This window comes from Aspergillus puulaauensis, chromosome 4, assembly GCF_016861865.1.
Source record: "Aspergillus puulaauensis MK2 DNA, chromosome 4, nearly complete sequence".
Taxonomy (NCBI): Eukaryota; Fungi; Ascomycota; class Eurotiomycetes; order Eurotiales; family Aspergillaceae; genus Aspergillus; species Aspergillus puulaauensis.
In genome coordinates this window covers 2,399,824-2,427,133 of record NC_054860.1, presented here as the reverse complement: position 1 = coordinate 2,427,133, position 27,310 = coordinate 2,399,824, and the positions used below count along the sequence as shown (strand labels likewise).

At 49.4% G+C, this 27,310-nt stretch overlaps 9 protein-coding genes across 9 annotated transcripts; 5 read left to right on the top strand and 4 right to left on the bottom strand.

Annotated features, from left to right (window-relative positions):
• Positions 1-456: 456 nt before the first annotated feature.
• Positions 457-2,148, top strand: APUU_40972A (uncharacterized protein; the record flags this gene model as incomplete). Its single annotated transcript, XM_041704103.1, has 2 exons — positions 457-1,859; positions 1,929-2,148. The coding sequence occupies 2 exons, from the start codon at positions 457-459 to the stop codon at positions 2,146-2,148; spliced, it is 1,623 nt and encodes a 540-aa protein (XP_041556722.1).
• Positions 2,149-2,284: 136 nt separating this feature from the next.
• Positions 2,285-3,501, bottom strand: APUU_40971S (aldo/keto reductase; the record flags this gene model as incomplete). Its single annotated transcript, XM_041704102.1, has 3 exons — positions 2,285-2,791; positions 2,883-3,390; positions 3,470-3,501. 3 exons carry the CDS (start codon positions 3,499-3,501, stop codon positions 2,285-2,287), a joined length of 1,047 nt encoding a protein of 348 aa, XP_041556721.1.
• Positions 3,502-4,351: 850 nt separating this feature from the next.
• APUU_40970S (uncharacterized protein) lies at positions 4,352-6,088 on the bottom strand (the record flags this gene model as incomplete). The annotated part of the gene is made up of 1 exon (XM_041704101.1): positions 4,352-6,088. The coding sequence occupies one exon, from the start codon at positions 6,086-6,088 to the stop codon at positions 4,352-4,354; it is 1,737 nt and encodes a 578-aa protein (XP_041556720.1).
• Positions 6,089-8,515: 2,427 nt separating this feature from the next.
• On the top strand, positions 8,516-10,043 carry GPI18 (DUF409 domain protein; the record flags this gene model as incomplete). Its single annotated transcript, XM_041704100.1, has 3 exons — positions 8,516-8,879; positions 8,933-9,551; positions 9,605-10,043. The coding sequence occupies 3 exons, from the start codon at positions 8,516-8,518 to the stop codon at positions 10,041-10,043; spliced, it is 1,422 nt and encodes a 473-aa protein (XP_041556719.1).
• Positions 10,044-11,352: 1,309 nt separating this feature from the next.
• On the top strand, positions 11,353-17,382 carry APUU_40968A (proteasome activator BLM10; the record flags this gene model as incomplete). The annotated part of the gene is made up of 3 exons (XM_041704099.1): positions 11,353-11,783; positions 11,844-17,256; positions 17,320-17,382. 3 exons carry the CDS (start codon positions 11,353-11,355, stop codon positions 17,380-17,382), a joined length of 5,907 nt encoding a protein of 1,968 aa, XP_041556718.1.
• Positions 17,383-17,960: 578 nt separating this feature from the next.
• Positions 17,961-18,635, bottom strand: APUU_40967S (uncharacterized protein; the record flags this gene model as incomplete). Its single annotated transcript, XM_041704098.1, has 1 exon — positions 17,961-18,635. The coding sequence occupies one exon, from the start codon at positions 18,633-18,635 to the stop codon at positions 17,961-17,963; it is 675 nt and encodes a 224-aa protein (XP_041556717.1).
• Positions 18,636-19,912: 1,277 nt separating this feature from the next.
• On the top strand, positions 19,913-22,653 carry VPH1_1 (H(+)-transporting V0 sector ATPase subunit a; the record flags this gene model as incomplete). Its single annotated transcript, XM_041704097.1, has 3 exons — positions 19,913-20,038; positions 20,121-20,199; positions 20,279-22,653. 3 exons carry the CDS (start codon positions 19,913-19,915, stop codon positions 22,651-22,653), a joined length of 2,580 nt encoding a protein of 859 aa, XP_041556716.1.
• Positions 22,654-23,237: 584 nt separating this feature from the next.
• On the bottom strand, positions 23,238-24,368 carry fbp1 (fructose 1,6-bisphosphate 1-phosphatase; the record flags this gene model as incomplete). Its single annotated transcript, XM_041704095.1, has 2 exons — positions 23,238-24,177; positions 24,241-24,368. 2 exons carry the CDS (start codon positions 24,366-24,368, stop codon positions 23,238-23,240), a joined length of 1,068 nt encoding a protein of 355 aa, XP_041556715.1.
• A 1,429-nt stretch (positions 24,369-25,797) lies between these two features.
• On the top strand, positions 25,798-26,613 carry APUU_40964A (uncharacterized protein; the record flags this gene model as incomplete). The annotated part of the gene is made up of 4 exons (XM_041704094.1): positions 25,798-25,900; positions 26,094-26,149; positions 26,339-26,378; positions 26,579-26,613. The coding sequence occupies 4 exons, from the start codon at positions 25,798-25,800 to the stop codon at positions 26,611-26,613; spliced, it is 234 nt and encodes a 77-aa protein (XP_041556714.1).
• Between the last annotated feature and the right edge of the window lie 697 nt (positions 26,614-27,310).

Genomic DNA, 27,310 nt, shown 5'->3' with positions numbered 1-27,310 from the left:
CGAACGTGCAAGTATCGAGCATGAGTATCACCATTCCGGGACCGGCCACGCTCCACGCGGGGGCGACGGGTTCGAGCAACCGAGTCCCCGCGATCCATAAGCTCATCGCTTGTGTCGGGAACTTAGACCATAAATTCCGTCCTTCGCCTGCGTGCTGAAATCCTAAACACTCCCTATGCCTTACTCCTGGCACTCTGTGGGAGAGTATGGAGACGGGCGTAAGAATATGCGTGTTCAGTACCTCCATGGAGCGAGAGATAAGATGTTCTGCCTCAGGCACCAGCCGTCGATTAAATGGGCCAATGGTTGGACGGGCGCAAATCAATAGAATAAACATTCTCCTCACCTTCGGGGGTTCTTCCCAGTTATTTCGCTCAAAATGTTGTGTTCTCCGTTGGTTTTATACGTGTTCTCGGTATCCACGATAGTATCTCTGCAACTTAGAAAAGCCATACAATGGGGAACACGCTTTCATACAAGACTTCCGAATGTGAAGTCCAACTCCCAGGGCCCAAGGGTAAGGTCAAAGGGCTACAATTCGACAGCAAAGCACGCCGGTTTGCAAATGTTGCATACGCTCTTCCTCCCACCGGTGATCGAAGATGGCGTAAACCGCAGCCATTACCCGAGTCATATTCGTATTCAACATCAGAGGGAGGGCCTTTCGACGGCACGACATTCGGCCAGGTCTGCATCCAGCCTAACTATTCAGCTTCTGTGAAGAAGAATATTTCGCAGCATGAATACGGAGAGGATTGTCTCCGGCTGAACATCTGGACGCCTGTGCCAAAGTGTGAAGGAAAGCAAGACATCAAATGGCCAGTCATAGTCTGGTTCCATGGAGGCTGGTTTCAAATGGGTGACCCCAGTCATGAAGCTTCCATGGATCCTACCGAACTCATTTCCACTGGCGGACTGAATGCCGTCTTTGTGGCGGTGGGCTATCGACTTAATGTCTTCGGCTTTCTAGCTGGAGCACCATTACACGATGAGAGCCCAGACGGAGCTGTGGGAAACTACGGGCTCTGGGACCAAAGGCTTGCAATGGACTGGGTGTATGATAATATCAGTGAATTCGGCGGTGATCCTGGGAATATAACGCTCTCGGGTAGGAGTGCAGGTGCTTATGCCGTGCAGGTCCAAACACTGTATGATTTCCGAGGAAATCTTCCTGAACCTTCCAGGAACCGGTTCAGGAGGTTGATCATGTATTCAAACGCGATTCCTACTCAGCCTAAAATGCCCGAGGAGTGTCAACCGCAATTTGATGAGCTTTGCGACTACTTTGGTATCCCTTCGACGAGCCCTGGCTCTGAAAAGCTGAAGCTCTTGCGTGATCTCAGTGCAAAGGAGCTAAGTGATGCTATCATGAAACTCAAACATCACACCTTTCGGCCGGTAACTGATGGTGTTTTCATTCATCCGAGTCTATTCGCGTACTACCGAGACGGCTCTTTCGCGCGCGAATTCAAACGGCGCGGTCTACGAATCTTCATCGGCGAAGTCCTCAATGAAGAAACATTATACGCTGTGACTAACGGGCCTGATGCGAGCCTCGAGTCCCTGGAAACACAAATATCAAATTACTATTCGCCTTCAACGACCTCACGCCTACTGAAGCATTACCCATTACCGTCTTCCTGCCAGAAACAAGACTGGGAGGCGGTGTTCGGTCGGATCATATCAGACGGACAGGTACGAGCACCTTCACGATTCCTCATCAACAATCTTCTTGAGAACGGCGTCGACGTTCATGATGTCTGGCGGTATATCATCGCATATCGACTCTCTTTCATCACGGAAAAGGTAGCTCCTGCTTCGTTTGGCGTTAGTCATGCCATGGATAAACCATTCTGGAAGTCAGTATACCCCAATACGTATACCCATTTAACGTGATCTTGGGTTTGGCTAATGTAAAGATCAAATAGCTATTCTATCATGCATGGACCAACCCCTGCAGAGCACCAACTCATGCATGGGTGGATCCGGGACTTGGTAGCTTTTGTTAACGAGTCGGATCATACCTATGGCACTGAGAAGGCGGATGAGGTTAAGGTCGCTACCCCTGAGGGTCGTATAGAGGTCCAGAACGATTCGAGATGGTCCGAGGTACTGGGTCTGATGGAAGTGTTTGCGGGGTCTGGTTGATTGATATGACGAACAAGGTTTGGAAAACTATGTTCAATATATTCAGACGTTATTCTTGATTTCATGTTACTATACGAGCTCTATATACACCGGGCGAAAGTCGTCCGTGCCCTTAGTGCTGTTCCAATCAAAGAGTCTACTTCTCCAGAGGCGACAATGTCTTGGGCACATAAGGTTCCTCCAAATACTTCTTCTCCTCCTCCGTCAAAACAACCTTGATACTGGCAGCCGCCTCATCAATCCTCTCCTTGCTGCTGAGCCCCAAAATGGGGTTCTCATTCTTATTGCTCAGAGACCACGCAATGGATACCTGGGCCATGCTGACGCCCTTCTTCTTCGCAATCTCCTCAACACGGTCCACAATCTTCTTATCCGCCTCCGTCTCCCGGTTGCGGAGGAGAAAATTCAGAGCGCCGTCCGTGGACTCACGGAGCGAAGGCGCGCTGCGCCAGGGGCGGGTGAGGAGGCCTCGGGCCATCGGGGACCAGGGGATTAGACCGATTCCGGCGTCGAGGCAGTAGGGGATCATTTCGCGCTCTTCTTCGCGAGAAATCAAGTTGTGGTAGTTTTGCATGGAGATGAAGGTGTGCCAGCCCTTGGAGGCGGCGAGGTTGTTGAGGGCTTGGAATTCCCAGGCGGCCATCTATTATAAATTCTTGTTAATCCGCCATTCCTTTTACTTTTTTTCCCCCCAATAATCCATATTGGGTTTCAAAAATCAAACGGAGACATACCGTGCTGGCACCAATATACCTAACCTTCCCACTCTCAACAACATCATTCAACGCCTTCATGATCTCCTCTCTCGGCGTCTCACGATCCAACCGATGGATCTGGAGAACATCAATATAAGTCCCAAGTCTCTCAATACTCGCATCGACCGCATCAAAGATATGCTTCCGCGACAATCCAACTCTGTTCACCATATCGCCCTTATTCTGGCTGCAGGCCGCAATAGGAGGAAGCTTGCCCTCATCATCAACACCGTAGAAGCACTTGGTCATGATCACGACGCGGTGGCGCGGTATGTTGTATTTCTTCAGCGCCTTGCCGACGATTTCTTCGGAGCGGCCGTGCGAGTACACATCTGCTGTATCCCAGGTGTTGATTCCGCGCTTGTAGGCGTGCTCGATCAGCGGGAGGGCTTTATCTTCGTCTAGAACCCAGTCTTGCCATTCGCTTGTGCCGTAGGACATGGTGCCTAGGATGACCTTGGAGATCTTGAGGCCGGATTTGCCGAGGCTTTATTAATGGATCCGTGAATGTTAGGAGCTGGGATCGTGTGGCTTGATCGGGCTGAGAGGGGGGGGTGATAACGTACGAAACATATTCCATTTGGTTTTCGGTAGCCATGATGCCGGTATGTATAGGGCAGTTCCAATCTGTTGTTGTTATCTGGATTTTGTTAGCTCTTGTGTTGACGCGAGAGAATTAAGTACTTATACAGTATGTGGGGAGCTGCGGGGTCTTGGAGGAACTTACCAGCAGTATAGGTGTTTGTAGTAAACAGCTTCAATTGCGGTCAGGATAAGGGGAGAGTTATAGGGATTGAAGAACGTAGATCTTTAAACGGCGATCGCAAATTCGTAATGAGGCACCCCAGATCTGCCGAGTTGTGAAGCGAGAGCCTGGAGTGCCGATGAGTTACCGGTCTCGGGACCGTGAATCGGGAGTGGGGATGACTTCATCTTGACCATTTCCGGACTACAGACAATTGCTTCGAGTCATGATGCGGGGTATTTAGCGAGGGGTATTTTTCATGCTGACTCAGCCTGCCATGTTTCGCAGTTAGTTAAGTATACGTCTAACAGTGTATTTAAAGTCAGGGCTACTTTCTGCAGTTGGACATACGGTATGGTCACTAGTTGAGAGTTTCTTTTGTATTTATGTCGTAACGTGCGGAGCTGTATCGGCTCATATATGTACATGCCCGGATGCAAATGCAAAATTGAGATGAGAAATAAGGCCTGCTTGAGGTTGAATGATGCAAACGCTGAAATGCAAAATAAATAAGTGCAGTGGTTAGAGAGATTTTCTCAACCCCATGGAACCGTTGTACCATACGATATAGACATCAGCACCTGGCCGGTCACAAATATAAACAACTTCAGCAGCGTCCAACAGAAGCTTCTTCGGTCTCCTGTTCAAAGGAGCCAGAATATAACTTGGTGCAAAGAGGCACAGCCTTTCTGTAAAACATGGCTCACTCATGGTGATGCCCTCCCTTCCGAATGAGGAAGTCGAAAAGGTTACTAAGCCGATGTCGACACTTTCCCTTAGTTGGGCGTGGGGTTTCCGTTTGCCTATCAAGTGTTGTCTGAAGGCCATCCTTAGAGCCCTGTGCCGCTCCGGATTGAGTTGGGATGGATTCGAGTTTAGTGTCTTCTCGATCCGCTTTTCGCACCTGGGTCCGGGATCTACAGATCGAACTCGCACGGGTAGGCCGCGATTCAGTCGGTCCATCATACGACTGGCGCGGGGTGGAGAGCGTAGAATGCCGGTTGGCTGATGAATTGCGTTTGTTAGTCCGTTCAATGAAAGCGGCGCCGGTAGAATTGGAGCGTTTTGATAGACTCCCATACTGAGTTGATCGGTCTGCTGCTGGAGGGTGGGAAGCTGCTTGGGTCCAGGTCACTGCCCGACGATTTGGGTCTGATTGAGCCTGTTTGTCTAGCTCATTGTCTCTGCCTGAAAGCACTCGGCCCTCCTCATTTCCAGGGCCTGTCGTAGGATTGTGTTTTGATAAGCTTGGCGAACGAGGAGCTTTTCCATTAACTAGCGAATCATGGTAGCGAAAGTTTTGGGACCATCCCTCTCGGAAAGCAACCCAGATGCTGGTAATAATAATCAACAGGCGGAGTTTCTCATCGGTTTCCATAACGTGCTGGTCCAGTGGGACATCCATCTCGGAGGCGTCACTAATAACGGACATTCCCGATGTAGGCGAAGATGGGGCGGTGCTTGGTAATGAGTACCTATCATATACCTCGAGGTGGTTACGAGCCATGGAGGCAATAACAGGATGCCGGCGTGTAGTGGGATCGATGACGCTGAACGTGAAGCGACGGTTTTCCTCAGGCTGAACTGAGCCAGGCGGTGCCGATAAACGACGCTTTCTTGGCCCACGTCGAACCCATCGTAAAACCATAAGCCCTGTGTCCGTATTCGAAACAAATTCATAGGATCCGTTGGGAAGAGGGGTGGCTTCAAACACGGCCCCAGAGTTAAGGCAGATCTCTGCCTTTCCCTTGGACAAAGCGTCCTCTTTAAGCAACTGACAAATGGTCGCAACAACCTCACGGTGGTCCCCTTCCTCATCCGAGCTTATGTTTTTGTCTGGACCATCGCTCACTGGCCGCTCGTATAGATCGCTAGTCGTGACGATTAAATCATTGGGACCTAAGCCCCGCTTACCGCGCAGAATCGCGGGAACTTTTCTGGCTAGTCTAGACGTAAATAAAGTCGATGGCAAGACATCGAATACAGGTAATGGGCGTGATGTGGCCGATACTTGTTGAAGTTGGAGGAGCAGCTTAGGTCTGAGCTTCAGCCGCTTATGGCGCGCGTTAGTCGCAGGGTGTGCTAGCTGGTAAATGGTTTTTGGCCGCGAAGGCTGCTTTGTGTACTTCTGGTGGCCGAATTGATGTCGAACGGGCGATGGCCCGGCGGTTGAAAGCTGGTCCTCGTCGCTCGAGGATATCGGCTCAACAGCGGTGATAGGCATTGAACGGCGTTGCTCATAGCGATGCTTGTCTGCCTCCATACCTTTTCCCTTGGCGGAAAGACCGCGCAATCCCCACGAAGGTAAATTGCTCATTGAAAATGGACGCGGTGAGGACTGGCGGGAAGACAGGGAGAGTGGTGTTTCCGGTTGGGAACTAGCGAGCTCGCCGTTATGCGCAGCAGCGGCATCAGCTGTCAAGCCGAGGTTGAAGAGCATTATCCAGAGAGATCCGCCTCCAACAAGTGAGAAAGAAGACCATCGACCGCAGGGTGGTCAATAGTTCGGGTCAAGATCTTGGAAGTGCAGTGTGATAGGCGTTTGCGAACTATACATAACAGGCGGGAATGTCGATCCCTGTCTGGAAGTATGGACTTATAAAGAAGAGGGAAAGCGGCTGCTGACGAGAGACAACAGACCCCACTGTCTTATTAATGTGGCGCGCACAAAGAAGCTGACAGGAGAAGTACATGGACAGGATGGGACAGGGGAACCCAAGCCAGCGGTGGTCCACGTCCAGGTCAGGTCAGCAAACGGAAGGACGGAGCTTCAGCTTGTGTCACGTCAGATTCTGTAGCTCCAGACGAACAGCGCAGAGGCAGGCGGGGAAATAAGCACAAGCAGGGAATCAAAGAAAAGCAGAGGGAGGGCCAGCTGCAAGGGAGAGGAAAGAGCGAAAGAAACGAGCTGCGGGCGACTCTGGCCTTAATATCCAGGGATGGAGCGAGTGTGTGTCATGGAATGGAAAAGGCAGCACTTTTTATCTGCAGGCCGCCAGACGCTCTCTTCCATCAAATCTTTTCATGTCAGATGGGCGGTCTGTATGGAGCAGAATCCAGGAACCCACAGCGACAATCGGCGCTCGGATTTTACGCTGCGGTCCGGAGATGGCAGGGAAGGGAATGAAGGACTCAGAAAAGGAAGAGGAGGCCAAAAATGGAATTGCCGTCGAAGCTATGATCTTGGTGCGTCACCCTAACAGCACTGCTGTTCAATGCGATCTGGAGAGCCGACAAATAGCAATTCCCCGGCGTGCAATTAGTTCGCCGATCTTTTTGGTCCGTCTTCTGCTTTCCAGTCATCGACTCATCGGACTTGCAAGAGCCCGGACGCCACTGTTCACTAACTGAACCAATCGAATGGATCACAGGCAGTCCCGAGGCGCTTTCCAGGTCTGCTCTTTCTTGTCCTGCAGCTGAAGAGCCAAGCCTCAGCCTGGCCCTGGCGTCCAAGCAGGAAGAAGCATTCCTTCGCACAGCTATCTGAAACCTTTCTTCCACCTTCAAATAAGCTAACGCTCTGTTCCGTAAGGACTCACTAAAACAGCCCCATCTGACACGAGACCAGCAGTTGTAATCCCCGCGGTAAATCCACGGACGACGGACGTGATGAGAAAGCCCGTCGGCGAACGGATGGTCGGAAAGCCCGACTATCCGATGCACTTCATAACTCAAATTGCTTATGCCCCGTCCGCCTTCGAATCTCAGTCTCGCCCTTTTCACGACTCCATTTCCGCTTCATGTGGTCTTGGCCCCTTTACCAGTTTTACATGTTGTATGGAAACGGCAAAAAGACTGCGGTGGGTTCCATCCCTTCGGGGGCGTCGGCCCCAAATGATTTAATCGCGACCGCGGTGTACAGGAAATGCAGACCACACCGTAAAAACCTGCAGCAGTACAGCTCCATCTCATGCTGCAAGATCGCATGCTAGTGCTACACAAACCCAACTCAGACTCAATACTAAATTACTAATGATAATGGCCAACATCCGAATGCCGATTTGGGTCCACTGCGTCCGTTGTAGATTTAGAACGAGCGAGGGACGATCATGATCAACCTGACAACCACTAGCTTGCAAGACGGCTGAACAGGAGTTAGTTGTTATCCGCTGGTCGCTGCTGGGTGCTGACTCGGCCAGGCCTTCTTGATTGTTTCTCGGAGGCGAGTGGAAGGGTTTGTGGGCCTTCTGAGAAGCCATGAAAAACTTAAAGGTTACCCAGATGGTCACAAGTTCTTCGTGGTAGGTGCTCCGTAAGGCTTATGAGGGTCCCCCGAGCACCCTTGGTTCCGTAACCGCTTGGACCGTAGGGCTGAACTCCAAACCACGCTCCATAGCCGAATCATCCAAGGTTTTTTATTACCGTAATGTTCTATTTTTATTATCTTGTGCAGGCAGCAGGGACCATGTCCGCGGCTCTTTCATTTATCGCTCCATACCCGTCTCAGCTTTCTATCATATACATGGTTTCACTTCTGATCATTCCATCCTTTCTTCCTTCGTCCTTTTCAAACTCCCGGGTTCCGGCACGGTGGAGAGTGGAGTGGAGTCTTTGCCCGCGATAGTCTGCGGCTGTTTTTATGCACCAGGTTATGTAAGCGGAATTTAGTTATGCTTCATTTCCGGGCAATCCGGTCGATCGGCTTGGCGTCTTCCAACTTTGGGTCCGCCTAGGCCGATTCTTTTTCTTCACCATCTCCATTCTCAAGGAAGCGCGGTTACATGATCCATTATTAATTATCTCCAATCAGTGCAATCGCTGCTCCCGGCGTAGCCCTGAAGGCCTTCTGCAACCCGCGGTTGCTCCATCAACCTTCCGAGTCTTATGACCTCCGAAAAGGACGCCCCGTGGTGTCGACGGTAGCGCCATGACCACAGCTATTTCGCCGAAGCCAACAGCTTTTCGGGCCCCGTGTCTCCTTGATCCGAACCAACCCGTCAAAAGCCTGTCAATTGCGTTTTGGCTTTGGAAGATTCTCCTCTTTGTTATCATAATCAGCTGCCCCGGGCTTGGGTATGATACCTCCTCTAGCCTTCTTCCGTACCAAAGCAACGACGTGGTTGATGTCATATCTTCCGTTCAGAGTAAACAGGAGTATATTTCGATCCCGTTGAAGTTTCTCCGATGGGACTCAATCTACTTTGTACACATAGGACGGATCGGTTATGTCTTTGAGCAGGAATGGGCATTCAGTTATACGTACAGTAATCTAGTCAATTATCTGTCCTCATGTATATTTGCCCTTCCCCCGCCACTTCGGACACCCTCTCTAACGATGACGCAGTTCTTTTCCCATCAGATGATTCGAACGGAGTAGCTGGATTTGCAGTAACGGGGGTGATAGTGTCTCATGTTGCTCACTACCTTTCAGTCTTGGCCTTGTACCGGCTCTCTATCAATGTATTCGGACATGATACCCAAAGGAAACGGCTCGTTTGCTTTTTAGCAGCGGCCCTACACATCATTAGTCCGGCTGGCGCATTTCTCACTGCACCCTATATGGAGGCTCCTTTCTCATTCCTCAACTTCACAGGACTCTACATCTACTCATCGTCCCACATTGATCTCAACTCAGGGAAACGGTCTTTGAGCCATGTGAAATTGTTGCTATCTGGGTGCTTCTTCGCGGTAGCCACTACCGTGCGCAGCAATGGTATTCTCAGTGGGATTCCCCTAGTATTTGATGCCCTTATCCACTCCTACGATATTGTTTCTCGGCGTTACTTTTGGGCGGCGGGCATTCGCCTGTGCTTCGTTATTTTAAGCGGCTGTATTGTCGCTTTGGGTTTTGCTGTCCCCCAGTACCTTGCCTATACCACGTTTTGTATGGACGATAATATCTCGCGACCTTGGTGTCAGTCGCTTGTCCCAAGTATATATGGTTGGGTCCAAGCTCATTATTGGTACGTGCACGAAAGAATCTCCAAGATCAAGCCATATACTAACTCCAAAATAGGGGCGTTGGTTTTCTCCGATATTGGACGGTTTCGAATATCCCACTATTCTTACTTGCTGCGCCCATGTTACTAATTCTCCTTCTATCATCATTTTGGGCAATGGGTGCGGGTACTCCAGCCTCTGCTTTTAACATCTTTCTCAAATCTGTTCCTGCACCGCCTTCTGGCCCCGCCTCCACGCTACTCACACGGCTGGCCGTAGCGCAATTCATCCTAACAGCAATGGCTTTAACCAGCTATCATGTCCAGATCGTCAACAGGATTTCGTCGGGATACCCGTTGTGGTATTGGTACCTTGCCTGCCAGGCATTGGGGACTTCGGAACGCACTCCGCCGACGGTTAAATATAAGAACCATTTCCCGGCGCTTGTACAAGTCATGGCGATCTATGCACTGGTTCAAGGTGTTCTTTTCGGGTCTTTTCTTCCTCCAGCTTGAGACACTTACATAATTCCCATACATTCAATAAAGCTTTAAGTTGGGAAGACTATTCAGGTCAATCTGTGCTTTCGCCCAATACCTATACGTATTTGAAGACATTCGACATGTATACATGTTCCTACGGTGGATTCCCGGCGAAGAATTGTAACCATGTCCGAAAATTATGTGAAATATTAAGCGGCAGCTAAGTTATCTATTCCTGCAAGCGGCATTTGCGGAGTCCGTAAGGCTGCTTTGTCCTACCTCCCACATTATCCCACTACTGCACTTGTAAACAGATGGGGAAATCCAGTCTGACATAGCTATTTCATTTTTAACGACAACTGAACGCAAGTTTCAAGGCTTCTTACACTCGCATCAAACTCCAGTTTTGGCAATAGACAAATGCAGTGCTACATACTTGCGGAATTCGAATGGTCTCGCCCTCCATTCCATTTCCCTCTCGCTTGGCTTCGCCTTGGAACACACACCTTTGGTTTGCATACATTTCTAAATACTAATCCTACTCTCGAATTTTTTTTTTTTTTTAAAAAAAAAAGAAACATCAGTAGTTGAGGTGGCAAAGGCGGATGGTCACCTCTAACGCCTACGGTGTACTAGTAGAACAGAGGGGGTGGCGAACGACATCCTGAATATTTCTTCACTGCAGCCATTCTCATTATTTGAATGAAATCACCTCTAGTAAACAACATATATCTGTACACGCTTAATTAGTCCTGGGCGGAATTAACCTTCAAAGTCTCCCAGTGCGAGGCTCGAACTTGCGAACTGGAGATAGCGGCTGTTTTTGGTGGGGCTTGCTAGTGCCAAATTAGGCTGCGAGCTTTGTTACGTAGCATGCATTATGTCATCCGCAGCCTGACACCAGCCGAGACTCATGAAATGCTATCACCAACTGTCGTGCGTGAGCTTCTTCTATCCTCAACACCCCAACTACAAATTCTGTGAATAAGAGGGGGCTTACTTTGGCTACTTCTCCATCGCCCGGGTTACCCATTTGGCTATCTTCCCATCCTGCACTTGATATACACCGCTACATCTCTTTACCGTCGCTTTGTTAGACCAGGCCAATTGGAGCCTCGCCAATGCGAATAGAAAGCTTACAGCAGGTTGCTGTCGGCCATCGATTTCTATAGCCTAGTATCTGGATACAAGCTTTATGGGTTAATGTATAGCGCTACCTCTTGTCTTGCGCCTCTTGGGGACCACGTGTAGCTAACTTGAGTGTGTTATGATAGAACTTTCCCGCACCACCCGAATTCCTAACTTCTGCATCCACAGTAATCGTTGCACGAGCTGCACGATTATGGACAACCCAAACCTTAAAACGATTCTCACGCCAGACAACTTCCACAATGCACATATGATCTCACGAGCAACCTCTCCAGGCGGTGAACCTGATGGCATCAACGGAGATGGGGATCCCAAAGCTCGCGTCCGGCCTCGCACATATCCTTATTTCAAATACCTGCCATACCAGCTTGAAGACGATGCCAAGAGGGAACAATATTTTCGGGACATCTTGACCCAGCTCTACATTGCGGTGGAATCGGGGGATTTCAGCCCCGGTGCGGTGCACTGGACACGGGAGCTAAGGGCATGGCTATCCCTCAAGTTCGACCCGACTCGCAGTGAGCGGATCAAACTCGTTAAGCTGTACTATGAGCTTGCCCTTGCTCCTGGAATAGATCCAAATGTCGCGGAACGGTTCGCTAGCATGTTCATGCTCCTCACAAAGTGAGTAAACTCTTAAACGGCGCATATATGTTTGTTTGTCCAATGCTGACCTTTTCCCAGACGCAAGCATTACCTCAAGCCGATTAAGGACCTTGTCTTGGACTGGAAGCCCTTGTATAGAGAAGTAAAGGCGTTCGTTTTGCCAACAGAGTCTGGTCTGGTGCATTCCTCAAACCTAAAGCGGAACGTGAAGACCTTGACGAAGCTCTGCGCTTTCATTCAACTCTATATTGACCCCTGTGATCTACCGACCATGCTGGAAGAGTTCTTACCCCATTACAGCACTTCGTTCTCAGAAGGAGCGTTTGTCGTAGTCGGGCTGGTCAACCTCCTTCTTCCCACCTCTCCGCCACCGGAGTCTAGAGAAGATCTGCTCCCACAGCATTATATGCCGACATATTTCCACCTTTGGTCTTTGGTCAGTCGGTCAAAAACCTTCGATCAAACTTTCCTGGATTTCCTTTCTCGAATGGCGCGGGATTCGTTGCCTGCTGGTCACATCCCGTTCTCCGAATATGGAATTTTCACCAAGGAGCAATCCTCCCTTATCTTTACGGCTACTTTGAGACTCCTTGAGATCCCAGTTGGTCAGTCTACCTCTCCTTACAGCGCACTTGTGGACATATCCTCTGGGTTGGGAATAATGCTTGATCGAGACACTCGGAAGCATCCCGTAGCACATCACATAGCTAGATGGATTGTCATGTCTCTGTCTCCGGCATGCCTGGACAAGGAGGATTCAATTCTGACTCAGCTTGAGGGCCTTATCCAGGCTGTGGAGACCTTTTTTCACCCCTCCAATTCTGGTAGCTGGACGAAGACCCTAGCCCAGTTGGTGTATTACCTTACGGATTTCTTCGTAATGCGCTGGAACCGGGAGCAGAGCGGAGAGATGGAAATACCAGAGGAGCGAAAGCTAACAGAACCCTTGAGGCGCCGCTTCGTGCTCTGCATGCGTGATGTGATTTTCATGGGTATCTATTCTAAAAGTGCTACCGCCATGAGCTTCTCCTTGTCAACCCTACAGGGCCTAGCGTACCTGGAACCGCATCTTATCCTTCCTGGGGCTTTGCAGAGAATCTACCCATCCCTTCAAGGCCTAGTAGAGGTTCATCGTACCACGTCATCTCTGCGAGCTCTCCAGACACTCGCGCGGATCATCACAAGGACCAAGGGGTATCGTTGCCATCTCACAACCCTTTTGGGGATGGCATTGCCGGGCATTGATGCAAACGATCTTGAAAAATCTCTCCATACCTTGACGTTTATTCAGGCTGCATGCTACAATATACCCATGGCAGACTTGACAAAGGGGCAGGAAGATGTCAATAGCGATATGCTGGCGATGCAATGGATTCCAGGCGAGATGGAACGAATGGAACAAGAAGGGGTGGGTGTGCAGTTGAACTACGACACGGAACTTAGCGATGAGACCGAAGAAATGATCCTCCGCTCTTCTACATGTGGGTTCGGGGACTTCATTATCTCCTTCCTTGGTCGCGTCTTCACCCTCCTGGAGAACCTTCCCGACGTGTCAAGAGTGCGAAACGGATCCCCGGAGGAGAATATTGTGAACACTCTTCCTGCAACATTTATGCCGTTGCTTTCCTCACTATCTCCCGACTATTACGACATCGCCCTGTCCAAGCTTGTCGACTTTGTGTCAAACCATGTCATCCACCAAGCCCGCGATGCAATGGCGTTCATCTGTAACGCTGTTTGCAAGGTTAACCCGGAAAAGGCTCTGAGGCGTTTCATTCCAGTTTTAACCCAGGCCATCCGTACGGAGATTGATGACAACGGTGCTGGCTCAACCCGGACAACAGGTACTGATGTCCTTCCCCGTGATCGAGGTCTAGTGTGGAATGTCAGTATGCTCAGTATGTGTGTTGTGCATGTTGGAGATGCTGTTCTGGCGCATAAAAAGGAGCTGTTTGATATTGCCGTTTACATGCAACAGAAGTGCCGGGGCATTCCTACAGTCCATGTCTCGAACTTCATCCATCACCTTCTTCTCAATCTCACAGGAACCTACACCTCGGACTACTCGCTATATGAACCCGACGTCATTGCTAACGGAATACAACCTGAACACTGGAGTTATCGCCCAGACCCGAATAACCTGACCGTGAAGTGGCACGTCCCCAAACGCCAGGAGATCGAGTTTGCTACTGAACTCTTCGAAAACCAGGCGGAGTCGGCTCTCAAGCAACTCACAGCTTTGACTGAGGATGCTTCCAGCGTTAGGCGAGATGGAATAGGCAAGGAATGGTCCGATGAAGTGATCAGAAACTTGGTTCTGCTGCGACTAATTATCTCTGGCGTCTCCGTGCTCTTCGATGCCAAAGCTGCTTCAAAGACGAAGGATATCGAGGCCAACGGAGCAGCAGACGGTGCAAATGACGTGGAAATGGCAGATGCGAATGGTGCAGGTGAGGGCGGAGAAAACGTGCCTGATTCTTCACTAGACAGTTCCGATGAGGACACTGTAAGAGAGACCTTCAACTACCCGACCGGCTACCCCTTAGAAGAAAACGACCCTATCTATGTTTCAATCCACGATATTCGAGAAAGGGCAGGATGGGTTCTCCACAAGGTGCATCGATACCTCTCTGAGAAGCAGGAGGACGATGTGCCGTGCTTCAGTGCTCTTTACTCTGCTTACAAGTGCTGGTTCATTGACGTTGGTATCGAGAGGTCCGCTCACGTCTTGGATAGAGTTACCCGCCTTCTTCTTGCGGACATCCACCCATATAAGATGAGCGGAGTTCGCAAGGATTATCCGCGTCCCCTACTTATTCGGCGCGCCAATATGTACCACCTACAGCGTTTGAGACACAACGCTGCCCCTCGATGCCGATCTCGGTTGGATGAGATCCTACTCCTCGATATCGCAGAGTCCTGTGTGTCTACTTATACGGAGACTCGCCGCAATGCTCAAACTGCGGGGGAGTCGGCCTTGAAGGCTGTCTGGGGCTCACGCTTGCTTGTCATTCCACCCCTTCTCAAAGCGCTTCAAAATGGTATCAAGGAGAACGATTTCGCGCGAATCAAGGGTGCATTGTTCTCCTTGTTGCTAAGCAGTGTGGCTAAGACTGTTGGTCGCCATTGGAAATATGCTCCTACCCTAGTCCGAGCTTTCATTGACGCGAGCGCGGTGGATAGGCCGTCTGTGCAGCGAATCTGCTCAAGTGTGGTATATCAGATCATGGACTATGGCCGTCCCTTGGAAAGAATGGCCATTTTAGACAAAGACCTGGTCGATGCAATCGCCCCAACGACACAAGACGTTGAGGAACAAATCGCACAAAAGCGTAAGAATCTCAACAACAAGCGAGCAATTATCGAGAAGAAGAAGGCCGCTTTGGCCAATGAATTAGTAAACCTGGCTCGAGTATCACACTGGAAGGTTGCCAGTCGAGCAGCAACTATTGTGATCTCCATGGGTCTCAGGTTCGATTACATTGCTAGTGAAAACCTAGTGGAGCTTGTCACCATGGGCTCTATCGATGACCACCCGGGTCTACGTGGTATGTATTCCCAGGGCCTATCGGCGCTGTTAACTATGATCGATGTCCGAGCAATCTGCAACCACGACTACAAGAACTATATCCTGGGTAACCAGAACTTCCCGGCAAAGATAAAGGTGACCACCAAGCGCTATGAAAAGGGCTGGACTGAACAGTTCCTTGCCAGCTTCGCCAATTCTGAAACGGATTATTATATTGATCACGATTTCCCGGGATGGCTTGTTTGGTCGGATCACATGCCTGGGTACAAGCCGAATGTTGAACGCGACATTGAGTATGACGGAGTGGAATGGCAGGTCCGCTCTCATATGGGCAAGCTCTTCAATAGGGCTTGGTTTAACAAGTTCTTCATGTACTTGAAGCAAGAGCCGCGTGACCCGTCAGCCGACAAATTCCGCATGTCCTGTGCGATGTTACTCTTGTATGCCTTTGAATTGATGCTCCGCGATGGACTTACTGCGGCAACATTTGATGACATCAAGGAGGAAATCGAGGCGGTTTATGAGGATGGAAGTGACAAACATCAACATCGGGCTACCGCGGAGATTCTTGGTGCGCTCGTAAGCTCTGTTACGGATACCAGCGTTGAAAAGCGAACCATGGTCTGGGAATACGCCTTCCCTATTGTGCAAAAGATATTCATTGATGGGTTGACGCCGGAGAACTCTGGCTACTGGACAACTTTCCTGCATATGATCCTTCAGTGCCGTGACCCCCGACGAGTTTGGCCGTTGGTCGACTGGCTGGCGAGCTTCCGTCTAGATATGGCTACCAATGCAGCCTTCAAGGAAAGCTCCAAAATAAACCTGCTGCATCAGTCCATCATCGATGCAGGCTGGCATTTCCGACTCGAAAAGCCAATTGTCCAGGATTACCTCGCTCACCTTGATCATCCTTACAAGGGAGTTCGTGAAGCGATGGGTCAAACTCTTGCAACGATCTTCCGCACACGGTACCATGAGTCTTATCCAGATGTCAAGAGTCTCTTGACAGATCAAGAGTCCTCATCGTCAGTGGGTTCATATCCTTACTCGCCGAGCACGGACTTCACCCAGATGATTAATGACATCTTCACGCGAATCGAGAAATGGCGACACGAGAGAACACCGGGCCAGCAGACTCCATCCTCCTACACTTCGGGATGTAAAACCGTTCTCCTCTGGCTCGACTCCACGCTGTCATCGCATGAGTGCACACAGCTTGCCCCCTTCTTCGCGGAGGTGTTTACGGGACAGCTGTTGCATATGATGGATGTCAAGGAAGATCCAGAACTCCAGTCGCTCGCATATCATGTTTTCCGTCACTTGCCTAACGTTCCATATCCTGCTGAGCAGAACTCGGAGTTTATCAAGACGCTTATCCGTATCGGGCAGACATCACCTTCATGGCATCAACGGTTGCGCATCATGATCAACATTCAGATCATTTACTTCAGGCGCCTCTTCCTTCTTTCTCCCTCTGACCGCGATAAACTATTCGAGTGTGTTGCTAGCATGCTGGAGGACCCGCAGCACGAAGTAAGAGCCGGTGCATCTGCGACCCTGTCAGGGATGATTCGTTGCTCGCCCGAATTCCTTCGCAAAGACATCGTCTCTCGCCTGAAGAAGCGATTCACAAACGTCTTGATCGAAAACCCTCTTCCCAAGCGACCCAAGGCGCTCCGTACTGCCAGTGGCATATCATCCCCGATCTCCTCGGGGGCTGGTACTCCAACTCCTGAACACACTCGCCTGGTTATAACCAGACATGGTGCTGTTCTTGGTCTTGGAGCGCTTATTCAGGCCTTCCCATACAGCAGCCCACCGCCAACATGGATACCTGAAGCCTTGACCACGCTAAGTGTCCGTGCTGCCAATGACCCGGGCATTGTTGGGTCAAGCGTGAAGTCAATTATTAGTGAATTTAAGAAGACAAGACAAGATACGTGGCACATTGATGCCAAGGTACGCTCTTCCCAACCTCTGATTTCAGTTCAATCATAGAAGCTAAGCTAACATTAATATTAGGCATTTACCTCCGATCAGCTTGAAGACCTCTCGGGGGTTCTTTGGAAGAGCTATTTCGCTTAAGCAAAAAGCGACGAGGATAGAACAACATGGCAGGATGCGCGTCTGGACTCCCGGTTTCCTAGACTCTGTCGAAGCCCGATTGGGTTGTTTTGTATACTAAGTCGATGTCTGGCGGCAGCATTAGGGCTTGTTGCATGTCTCTGGCTATAGATGATGTTGTAATAGGGCCCTACGCATTTCAGGCTAACTTATAATCGCTCTTAGTTTACTTAATGATAATAAACATCTATGGCATGAATGTTCTATCCGGGTATAAGTAGGACAGTGAGTGGGAGGGTGCACCAAGGCTATCTACAGGCACCTTATGGGGCTCATGACTACTTGGCAACTATGTATGAGGGTATCAATGATTGAGAAGATGGAGCCAGTGTTTTATTCTTGATGGCTCTGGTGCAGTACAGGAGTAAGCAAATACATATCAATGCTGGTGCACCAAGCCACACAATACCAAGTACAAACTTCCATAGCAAGGGTCAACTTAGAACGAACACGCAGTGCAAACACGCAGTACGAACACGCAATATAAACATGCAGTATAAACACGTACATAACACAGACATATGAAAGTAACTCTTCTCTCAGCAAGCCCTAGCACCAACGTCAGGAAGACGAGGATCAGGTACATAGCGGCCTCGCTCCTTGATACAACAAGCACACTCAACAGTACAGTGACCGTAGATCGACACTGACTTCTTTCCTCCCTCAGAGGATACAATATACTTCGTCACAGGCTTCTCACAGCAACCACACTTCCTCCCACAGCATCCACCCAACTCAGCACAAACACCCCGTTCATGATACCACTGCGCGCGCCGTCCACTCGCCGGCTCACGGTTGGTGCAATCAATCTCATAAGCCCTGGTCGTATTTCCCAGCGGCATAGTCTTCCAGTGCTCCGCCACTCTCCTGTTGTTTTCGATAACTTCATGCAGCAGCCCAGCCTTCTCCACCGAGGTCAATGGCCCCGACTTGAAGTTGCTGGTGCCCTCCACATGCAACACACTCCCGTCATTCCCGACGCTGTTATCCAAGCGCTCGATGCGCTGAAGGATAGCAACGCCCCGACACTCTTCTTCCATATGATCACTGATCCACTCTCTCTGGGCAGTGATGTGCTCAAACTCCAGGTCCGCCAAGTAGGCGTCCTCCTGGCACTTGCGGCGGGCCTTGTCCTGCTTCTTCTCGTAGCGGTCCTGCTCTTGCGAGCTCTTCCGCTCAGTGCGGTAGCGCTTGATAAGTTCTTTGACGTACATTTTAGCGCTACAAATAGTTTAGATTATTTGATTTTGTTGCAGCTGGGTCTTGTTAGAACAGGTTCTGTCTGGGTAGGTGGCTTAAGGCCTGTTAGCTCACTGAAGGTTCCGTGCAAGCGGGGCCGTTATAGAATATAGAGGGCAGCTTTTTGGTAGATAGCTTTGTAGTTCGTTGTAGGTTTGGTTGAATAAGATGTAGTAGATAGATATGTTTGTAGCAGATGCTCTGCGTAGCTTTGAGGTGGTATGAGTAAGTTGGTACGAACTTGATAATGGTGAAGATAGATGTAAGATGATGGGAGGAAGGGAAATCGAGGGACCTCAAAAGATAGGCTTATGTACCACTCTGAAAACTTTGATACTGAGTCACTGCTATACTTTTTTGTTGTCGCTATACGGTTTCTGGGCCCGGAACTGTCTTCCTGGTGGAGGTTGAACTTACATTCGCACGTATCCTTCCCATTATTGGTGCGAGTTAAATCAAGCTTAATCTAATTGTGACTCAGTATAGAGTCTTACGATTCTTTCTTATGATTCTTATCCAATTGCTAGATATGTGAGGAAAACTTTACCCGTTGTATAGCATTGTATAGAATCTATCGTGGTGGCGGGATGCCCAGAACCATGTTCCTGATGGACCTGAAAATCATCACCCAGGTACACTCCATATGCGCTGCCGCACGCTAAACCCAAGTTTAATATAGTAGTTAACTGTAGTGGGATTATAGTCTGTATCCAATACCTCGACAAGGAAGTACGTACTGGCTCATTGCATAGATTCCATGTCGATTCCCGGAACAATATTACTATAGGACGGGGCATGCGGTGACGTTGAATATCATTTTTCAAATGATCAGCCCACACTTCCGTTGCGCCACCCTTGATCATGGACAACATGCTCAATCATATGCCGTCGAAGAGCTTGCTGGTTGGAAGGAAGTTCAGGAACTGTCCTCCGGAAAAACTTAGATAGGGCTAATTTATGTGCATAGTTATGCTGCATAATAATGTGCTGAGTAATTTATGTGGATCACGTGTGGATCCGAAACAGCCACGCGGCGCCAGAGTCCAAGGACATCATCACCGTCTAGGGGACCAAGCTCGGGGGAGATTCTTCCTTGCGTTTAACAAGCTATTTCCACTTCTATCCAGTCATTTGCTATCGTTGTTTTCTGTCTCCTTATCCTCCCTCTCTTTGACTTCCGCGCAACGGCGCATCTCTCCTAGTTGCTGTGGTGTAAAGGAATCCCACTGCTGCAAGCAGTCCGTTTCCCACCATGGCTCCAAAGGACACCTTCTTCCGCTCGTCGGATATGAGCTTGACCCAGCTCTATATCGCGAATGAAATTGGTCGTGAAGTTGTCAGCTCCCTTGGTGAGCTTGGGCAGGTGCAGTTTCGGGATGTAAGTTCTCGCTGTTTGTTATGTTGCTGGATCGGGCGATTGGTGAGCCGGTTGCTAACGAGTGTTCTGTTTCGCTGCACAGCTCAATCCCGAGACGACTGCTTTCCAAAAAACTTTCACGAAGGAGATCCGTCGCTTAGATAATGTGGAGAGGCAACTTCGTATGTTATACCTAGTTTTTTTGCGGCTGTCCGGTCGGTTTGGAGTGGTGGCTAATTAGAGTTATTTGGCTTTGGACAGGCTACTTCCATGCACAGATGGACAAGGCTGGAATTCAGATGAGGTCGTCTTCTGAGTTTTCGGATACTCTGGCTGCTCCCTTGGCTTCGGAAATCGATGAGCTTGCTGAGCGCAGCGAGAGTCTGGAACAACGGATCGCCGCGCTGAATGATAGCTACGAGACACTGAAGAAGCGTGAGGTGGAGTTGACGGAATGGCGTTGGGTTCTGAGAGAGGCTGGAGGATTCTTCGACCGTGCTCATACCCATACTGAGGAAATCCGCCAATCCTTCGATAACGATGAAGCGCCTCTTCTCCGTGACGTCGAACAACAGGGCACGCGCGGTGCAAACGGTGATGCCCAGGGCCAACAGTCGTTTCTTGAGATGAATATTGGATTCGTGTCTGGTGTTATCCCTCGCGATAGGATTGCTGCCTTCGAACGGATCCTCTGGAGAACGCTGCGTGGTAACCTCTACATGAACCAGTCTGAGATCCCGGACCCGATCGTGGACCCGACTACGAACGAGGAGACGCAGAAAATGGTTTTCGTTATCTTCGCTCATGGAAAGAATATAATTTCGAAGATCAGAAAGATTTCGGAATCGCTTGGAGCTTCCCTTTACGGTGTCGACGAGAACAGTGAACTGCGCCGGGATCAGATCCACGAGGTCAATACGAGGTTGAGCGACGTGAACAATGTGTTGCGGAACACAAAAAACACTCTCGACGCTGAGCTCTCTCAGATCGCCCGCTCGTTGGCGGCTTGGATGATCATCGTCAAGAAAGAGAAGGCCGTGTACGACACCCTCAACAAGTGCTCGTATGATCAAGCGAGAAAAACTCTTATTGCTGAGGCTTGGTGTCCTACGAATTCACTGGCGTTGATCAAATCGACCTTGCAGGATGTCAACGACCGTGCGGGTCTGAGCGTACCTACTATCGTTAACCAGATTCGGACGAACAAAACCCCTCCAACGTATGTACGAACGAACAAGTTCACCGAGGCTTTTCAAACGATTGTCAATGCATACGGTATCCCGAAGTACTCGGAAGTCAATCCCGGTTTGTACACTGTGGTTACTTTCCCCTTCCTCTTTGCCGTCATGTTCGGTGATTTTGGACACGGTTTCTTGATGGCTTTGGCTGCTTCTGCCATGATCTTCTGGGAAAAGACACTCTTGAAGACGAAGCTTGATGAATTGACGTACATGGCTTTCTATGGTCGTTACATCATGTTGATGATGGGTATTTTCTCCATCTACACCGGTCTTATCTATAACGATATCTTTTCCAAATCCTTCACTATTTTCTCGAGTTCTTGGCAATGGCCTGAGGAAATCAAGGAGGGCCAGGCGGTTGAGGCGTCGTTGAAGGGCAGCTACCGTTTTCCCTTCGGTTTGGACTGGAACTGGCACGAGGCTGAGAACAGCCTCCTATTCACCAACAGTCTGAAGATGAAAATGAGTATCGTCCTGGGCTGGGCACATATGTCCTACGCCCTTATCCTGCAATATGTCAACGCCCGCCATTTCAAGTCTAAGGTCGATGTCATCGGCAACTTCATCCCTGGTTTAATCTTCTTCCAGTCCATCTTTGGTTACCTTGTCATCACTATCATTTACAAATGGTCAGTGGATTGGAATGCAAAGGGTCAATCGCCCCCAGGTCTTCTCAACATGCTCATCTTCATGTTTCTATCTCCCGGGAACATCCAGGATGGGGAACAACTATACTCGGGGCAAGGAACTGTCCAGTTGCTCCTATTGCTCCTTGCTGTTTCCCAGGTTCCGATCATGCTCTTCTTCAAGCCATTCTACCTCCGTCGTGAGCACAACCGTGCACGTGCCCTTGGTTATCGCGGCCTCGGAGAACAATCCAGAGTCAGCGCATTAGACGAAGATGGTGACGTCGACGGTCGAGCATCTGGACCCCGCGACAGTGTGGCCAGCGACGGCGAAGGCGTTGCTATGATCGCAGAGGATCTCGGCGAGGAAGAGCACGAAGAGTTCGACTTCTCCGAAGTCATGATCCACCAGGTTATTCACACCATCGAATTCTGCCTCAACTGTATCTCTCACACGGCTTCCTACCTGCGTCTCTGGGCTCTTTCCCTTGCCCACCAACAGCTCTCTATCGTCCTCTGGGATATGACGCTCGGCGGTGCATTCGAACAGGAAAACCCTACCACCCGTGTAATCATGATCGTCGTCACCTTCTACATGTGGTTCACACTCACAATCGCCATTCTGTGTGTCATGGAAGGAACCAGCGCCATGCTTCACTCTCTCCGTCTCCACTGGGTCGAAGCCATGAGCAAGCATTTCATGGGTGAAGGTTTGCCGTTTACGCCGTTTAGCTTCAAGACGCTTCTCGAGGAAGAACCTGTGGATTAGATTAGTTTTGGCTTCTCGGTCTTTTTTTCTCACCCTTTCTTTCTCTTATATTTTCTTTCCTGTTGCATCTCCATGTATTGTATATTCCTGTAGGAACAGAATATTATAGATTGGACGGGATAGGCGATATTCGGCTCTGCACTGTTGGTGGTGCCAGTATCGGTGTCTTGGTTCTATATTATTTTAAATCACTTGGTCAACCCTGCGTACTATTATTATTAAGGTTTTTCTCTCTTCACGTTTATCGTCCCTTTTGGTTCAATTTTGGTTTAATTTGGAGGGAATCGTCGATCTGCTCTATTTATCAACGATTAGATACGAACTCCTCGATGTATATATATTGCTCTCAAATCAACCCAAACCAACCACCACTTTACACCAAAAACTCAAAGAAGAAATGAATAAATAACGATAATTTAAAGTTTAAACCTTGAATAAATATATGTATTTAATAACTTTCACCGTATTTTGTACATATTAAGAAAGGTGTGTGTAGACACAGCTAGCTAGCTAGCTAGCCCAATTCCCATAACGAAACCACACGGAACTCCTACTGGCATTTTAATCCGAAACGCTGATTTCATTTATTTCTTGTACTGGTTGTAAGTATCGATGATCTTCTGGACCTCGTCCCTCGAACCGAGGAACACACCGCTCCGGTCGTGGATGTGCTCGGGGTTGACGGCGAGAAGACGTTCCATGCGCGAGTTGACAGCTTTACCACCAGCGTTTTCGAAGATCATGGCCATCGGTGCGCACTCGTACAGAATACGGAGCTTGCCCTTGGGGCTCTTGGAGTCGGCAGGGTAGGCGAAGACACCGCCGTAGAGGAGGGTCCGGTAGGCGTCTGCAACCATGGAACCGATGTAACGGGCACTGTAAGGCTTCTTGCCCTCGCCGGGGTGCTTCAGGGAGTGGAAGTAAGCGTTGCACCACTCGTCCCAGTACATGCTGTTACCCTCATTGACGGAGTAGATGGCGCGCGAGGGCGGGAGTTGCATGTTGGGGTGGGTGAGGATGAACTCGCCGAGGGAGTTCTCGAGGGTGAAACCGTTGACACCGCCGTTCTTCATGGTGATGACGAGCTGGGCGGAGGCACCGTACATGGTGAATCCGGAGGCAACCATCTCAGTTCCGGGGCTGAGGACATGCTGGGCTGTGACCTTCTTCCCGGGACCGAGGATGTCGTCGGGCAGCTTGAAGATACCGAAAATAGTGCCAACTGAGACGCCAGCGTCTAGGTTGGAAGAGCCGTCAATTGGGTCGCAGACCACAGCGTAGCGGGCGTTAGGGTGTTCGTCAAAAATAATGGCCTCTTCCTCCTCCTCAGAAACGAGGATACGGCACTTTCCAGAGGTTTTCATTGCAGAGACGAAAACATCGTTTCCGATGACGTCGAGCTTCTTCTGGTCATCACCAGTTGTGTTTGACGAACCAGCGAGGCCAGTCAAGTTGATTAACGTGGCACGACGGATGTAGTAAGCGATGGACTTGAAGGAGAACTGGAGAGCGTGGCATAACAGTCTGGATCAGATCATTATTAGAATTAATCCCAAGTCTGGTATTTGCACAGAGGAGGGCACTCACGTGAAGTCACCAGTGGCTTCAGGGACCTTCACCTGCTCTTCAGTGAAGAATCTCGTGAGAGTGACGATATCAGTGTTAATGTTCTCCTGCCCAACAGCACCACCGTTGCCATTGCCGTTTGTAGCCATGTTTACAGGTCACACGTTTGATAGATAAACGATGTATAGTAGCAAGGAAGCTAGACGAGTTCGCGGGGTAGGAGGAGGATATGGCTCTTGAAATCTAGTTCACGGTCCCGACCTCGGTTCAGCGGGGAATCGGGAAACAGCTATCGGAAGAACTGAGGGGGCGGAAAAGAGGAGTTATATATGGCTCGAGACGAGGTTTGCTCGGAATAACGAGGAGAGGGAAGCTGCAGGATGAGTAATTTCCAGGAGTATACTATCGCGGACGTTTGAGGTCCGCAGCAGCCCGCATTGTATTTAAAGACGCACCCTTGGACAGGAGCAATCTTTTGCCGGGCAGGTGAACGAGCCAGAACGTCAGAGCTGCCCAGCTGGTGGAGAGCCTTGACGCCATGAATTGGAATGGACTGGACGCTGGATTGTCGGGCTGGAAGCACTGGATGACGAAAACCCGCTGCAAACCGCTGGTCACACCCCGCGCTAAGCCCCTTCCAGTCCGCTCCCGCTCGTCCTGCCTGAGCCGACTCCCCGGGATTCCCCGCGGTTTTTCATACAAGGATGAAAAGAGAACGCTCTGTCGACAGCGGAATTCACTCGAATGGTGGAATAATTGCCTCCCCCGGGTGAATTCACAGCGAGACTGGTCAGAGAGGGCTCGAAGTCGAACAATGGTTGATCTAGCTAGTAGCTACAGGGCAGCACCCACCCACATAACGTAATTATGATAGTTGCCAAATAATTGCCCGTCAAACAACAGGAATTATCGAGAAAAGTGGGCTTCCGATGGTCACCAGACTTGCGAATTCAGTTTGATGCAAATCCTGCCTGGTCGAGACAGTCGAGACCCTTTATGCGCACATGATCAAGGCGAGTCAGGTGGTTGACCGATATACTCCATCGCCTTGCCTGCGAGATAAAGGACCTATTTATATAGGGGTTCCTCGGCAAACTTTCTCCTCTAAGTTCTGGTATCTACAGAGTAAACATGATCGATCTTTGGCAGCTTGATCAGTCATGCTCTGGCTTCCCTGGTCTGGACTCTGACTCCGTAAGGCCAGGACAAATCATCTTCCGGAAACAATTAGCCCAAACATGAGAGCCGCACCAGCAGATGCGTTTTCCCGCCTGAGTGATCTAATTTCTGGTTGAGCGAGGTTTTTACTCTGCGTCCCGACTCAGGTATACATTTAGAAATTGTATACTTGAGCAATTGCGGGATGAGGTTATTGAGGCCAGCGTTGTCCTGTAACTTATCCCTTTCTGATCAGCTGATCACTGACTAAGCAGAGTACCCAAGCGAGGCTAGTCGCACGCTAGCGTCTCGGTAAAACTAGCTCCGGTCGAAGCAGCTAAAAAACTTCGCGAAATTCTCGTAGCTTTTCTCTTTCACCAAAACTCCGAGTTTTCAGGCTTCGGCCTTGTTGTTCCTCTTATGTTTGGGATACACACAAAATCCATCTACACAAAGCTGCAATTGCAGAGTGATCATCACAGCCACTCACTAACTGCCTCTGAACTCAGCAGAGAGCTACCTGGTAAGCCCTGCAACTTCTTGTTTGCCCCCACCCTTCCCTCTGTATGATGATACCTAGAACCATTTCAAACTAGAGTCTTTGACCCCAAGGGGCATGAAAACTCGATTCTTTGCACGTCAGTCTGATGCTTTGCGAAGAGATTTCACCTTGATTTCACTAGCAACTTGTTTGCATGATGCTAACTCGCAAATAGAACTAACCATTCCATTGACTAATTTCGACTGTGCATGCACAGATTTTACTCCAACGGTACGTGTTTACTGCATTTCCTTGTCCACACTACTTTGAATGATGCTCTTCGTATTTATATACGCTGGAAATTACCGACTGAGACCCTTGGGGTTTCTGAAGAAATCAAATGGCTATTTCTGACTTCAAACTCGTCTTTTATTCTGTGCTCTGTTATTACTGTTCATGGCATGTTCTAACGTTTAAAAGTCTAGGAACACGCTACCCAAGGGTAATCTTTTCCTCGATGGTAAGCCTATCACACTTTTTACATGCCAATCCTTTCGAAGATGAAGCGGCACTGGGCTCCGACGGCGTCCGACAGACGACCGGTCGTGATGGATAAGCCATTTTTGCGGCAGGCCTAGAAAACCTCGCCCACTGAGATCTTGGATCACAACATATGTTCTATTCACTGTTGTCGTGTTGGAGGCTAATACCCCACGCTAGTTTCAGGATGCATAATGGACCATAAGTTTGCTTGAATCCCTCTTAAGGTAATAACACACTACATTTCGATTCCCCCATTTCATATGATGATTTCTAGATGACGAGTCTTATTCGAGTTTTCGATGCAGACAACATCCTTTTTATACCATTCATGCTTTCCTGACATGAAAGTTTTGCCACATACACATGGTTTCGTTTGAGAACGTACCACTAACTATTATTCAGGTTTGCTTGTAATAAGATGTGTACTCGGCAGTTCGTTGCGACAAATCTATATGATATGTATGTCTGAACTGCTCCCAATACCTCTGCACCTATCGAATGATGAATCGACGTAAAAAAAAAGACAAGCATATGTCTAAGTTGGCCTCGCCGACTAAGAAGACAATTGTCATGACTGACAGCCGTCACATCCTTGTTCACTCGATGAATTCTAGTCGGTCGTCAGTACTGATGATTCGAAGTAACTAGGATAACTGACACAAGACAGTATCTTGACTACTTTCCAACTGTGAGTTCTCAATTTATCTCCTTGCCACCCTGTACTCCTACAATGATGATTTACTTTAATTTTATCACGACGGTCAACATATGTCTACCTTGATGACCACTGCCTGTGACAGGGCAATATATCTGAAACTGTTCAGTTGGACTTGGCGATTTCTATGTTTAGTGACGAAACCAAACACTAACATGCCTCAGTTTGTAGGAACGACCTGGACCTGGTTTCCA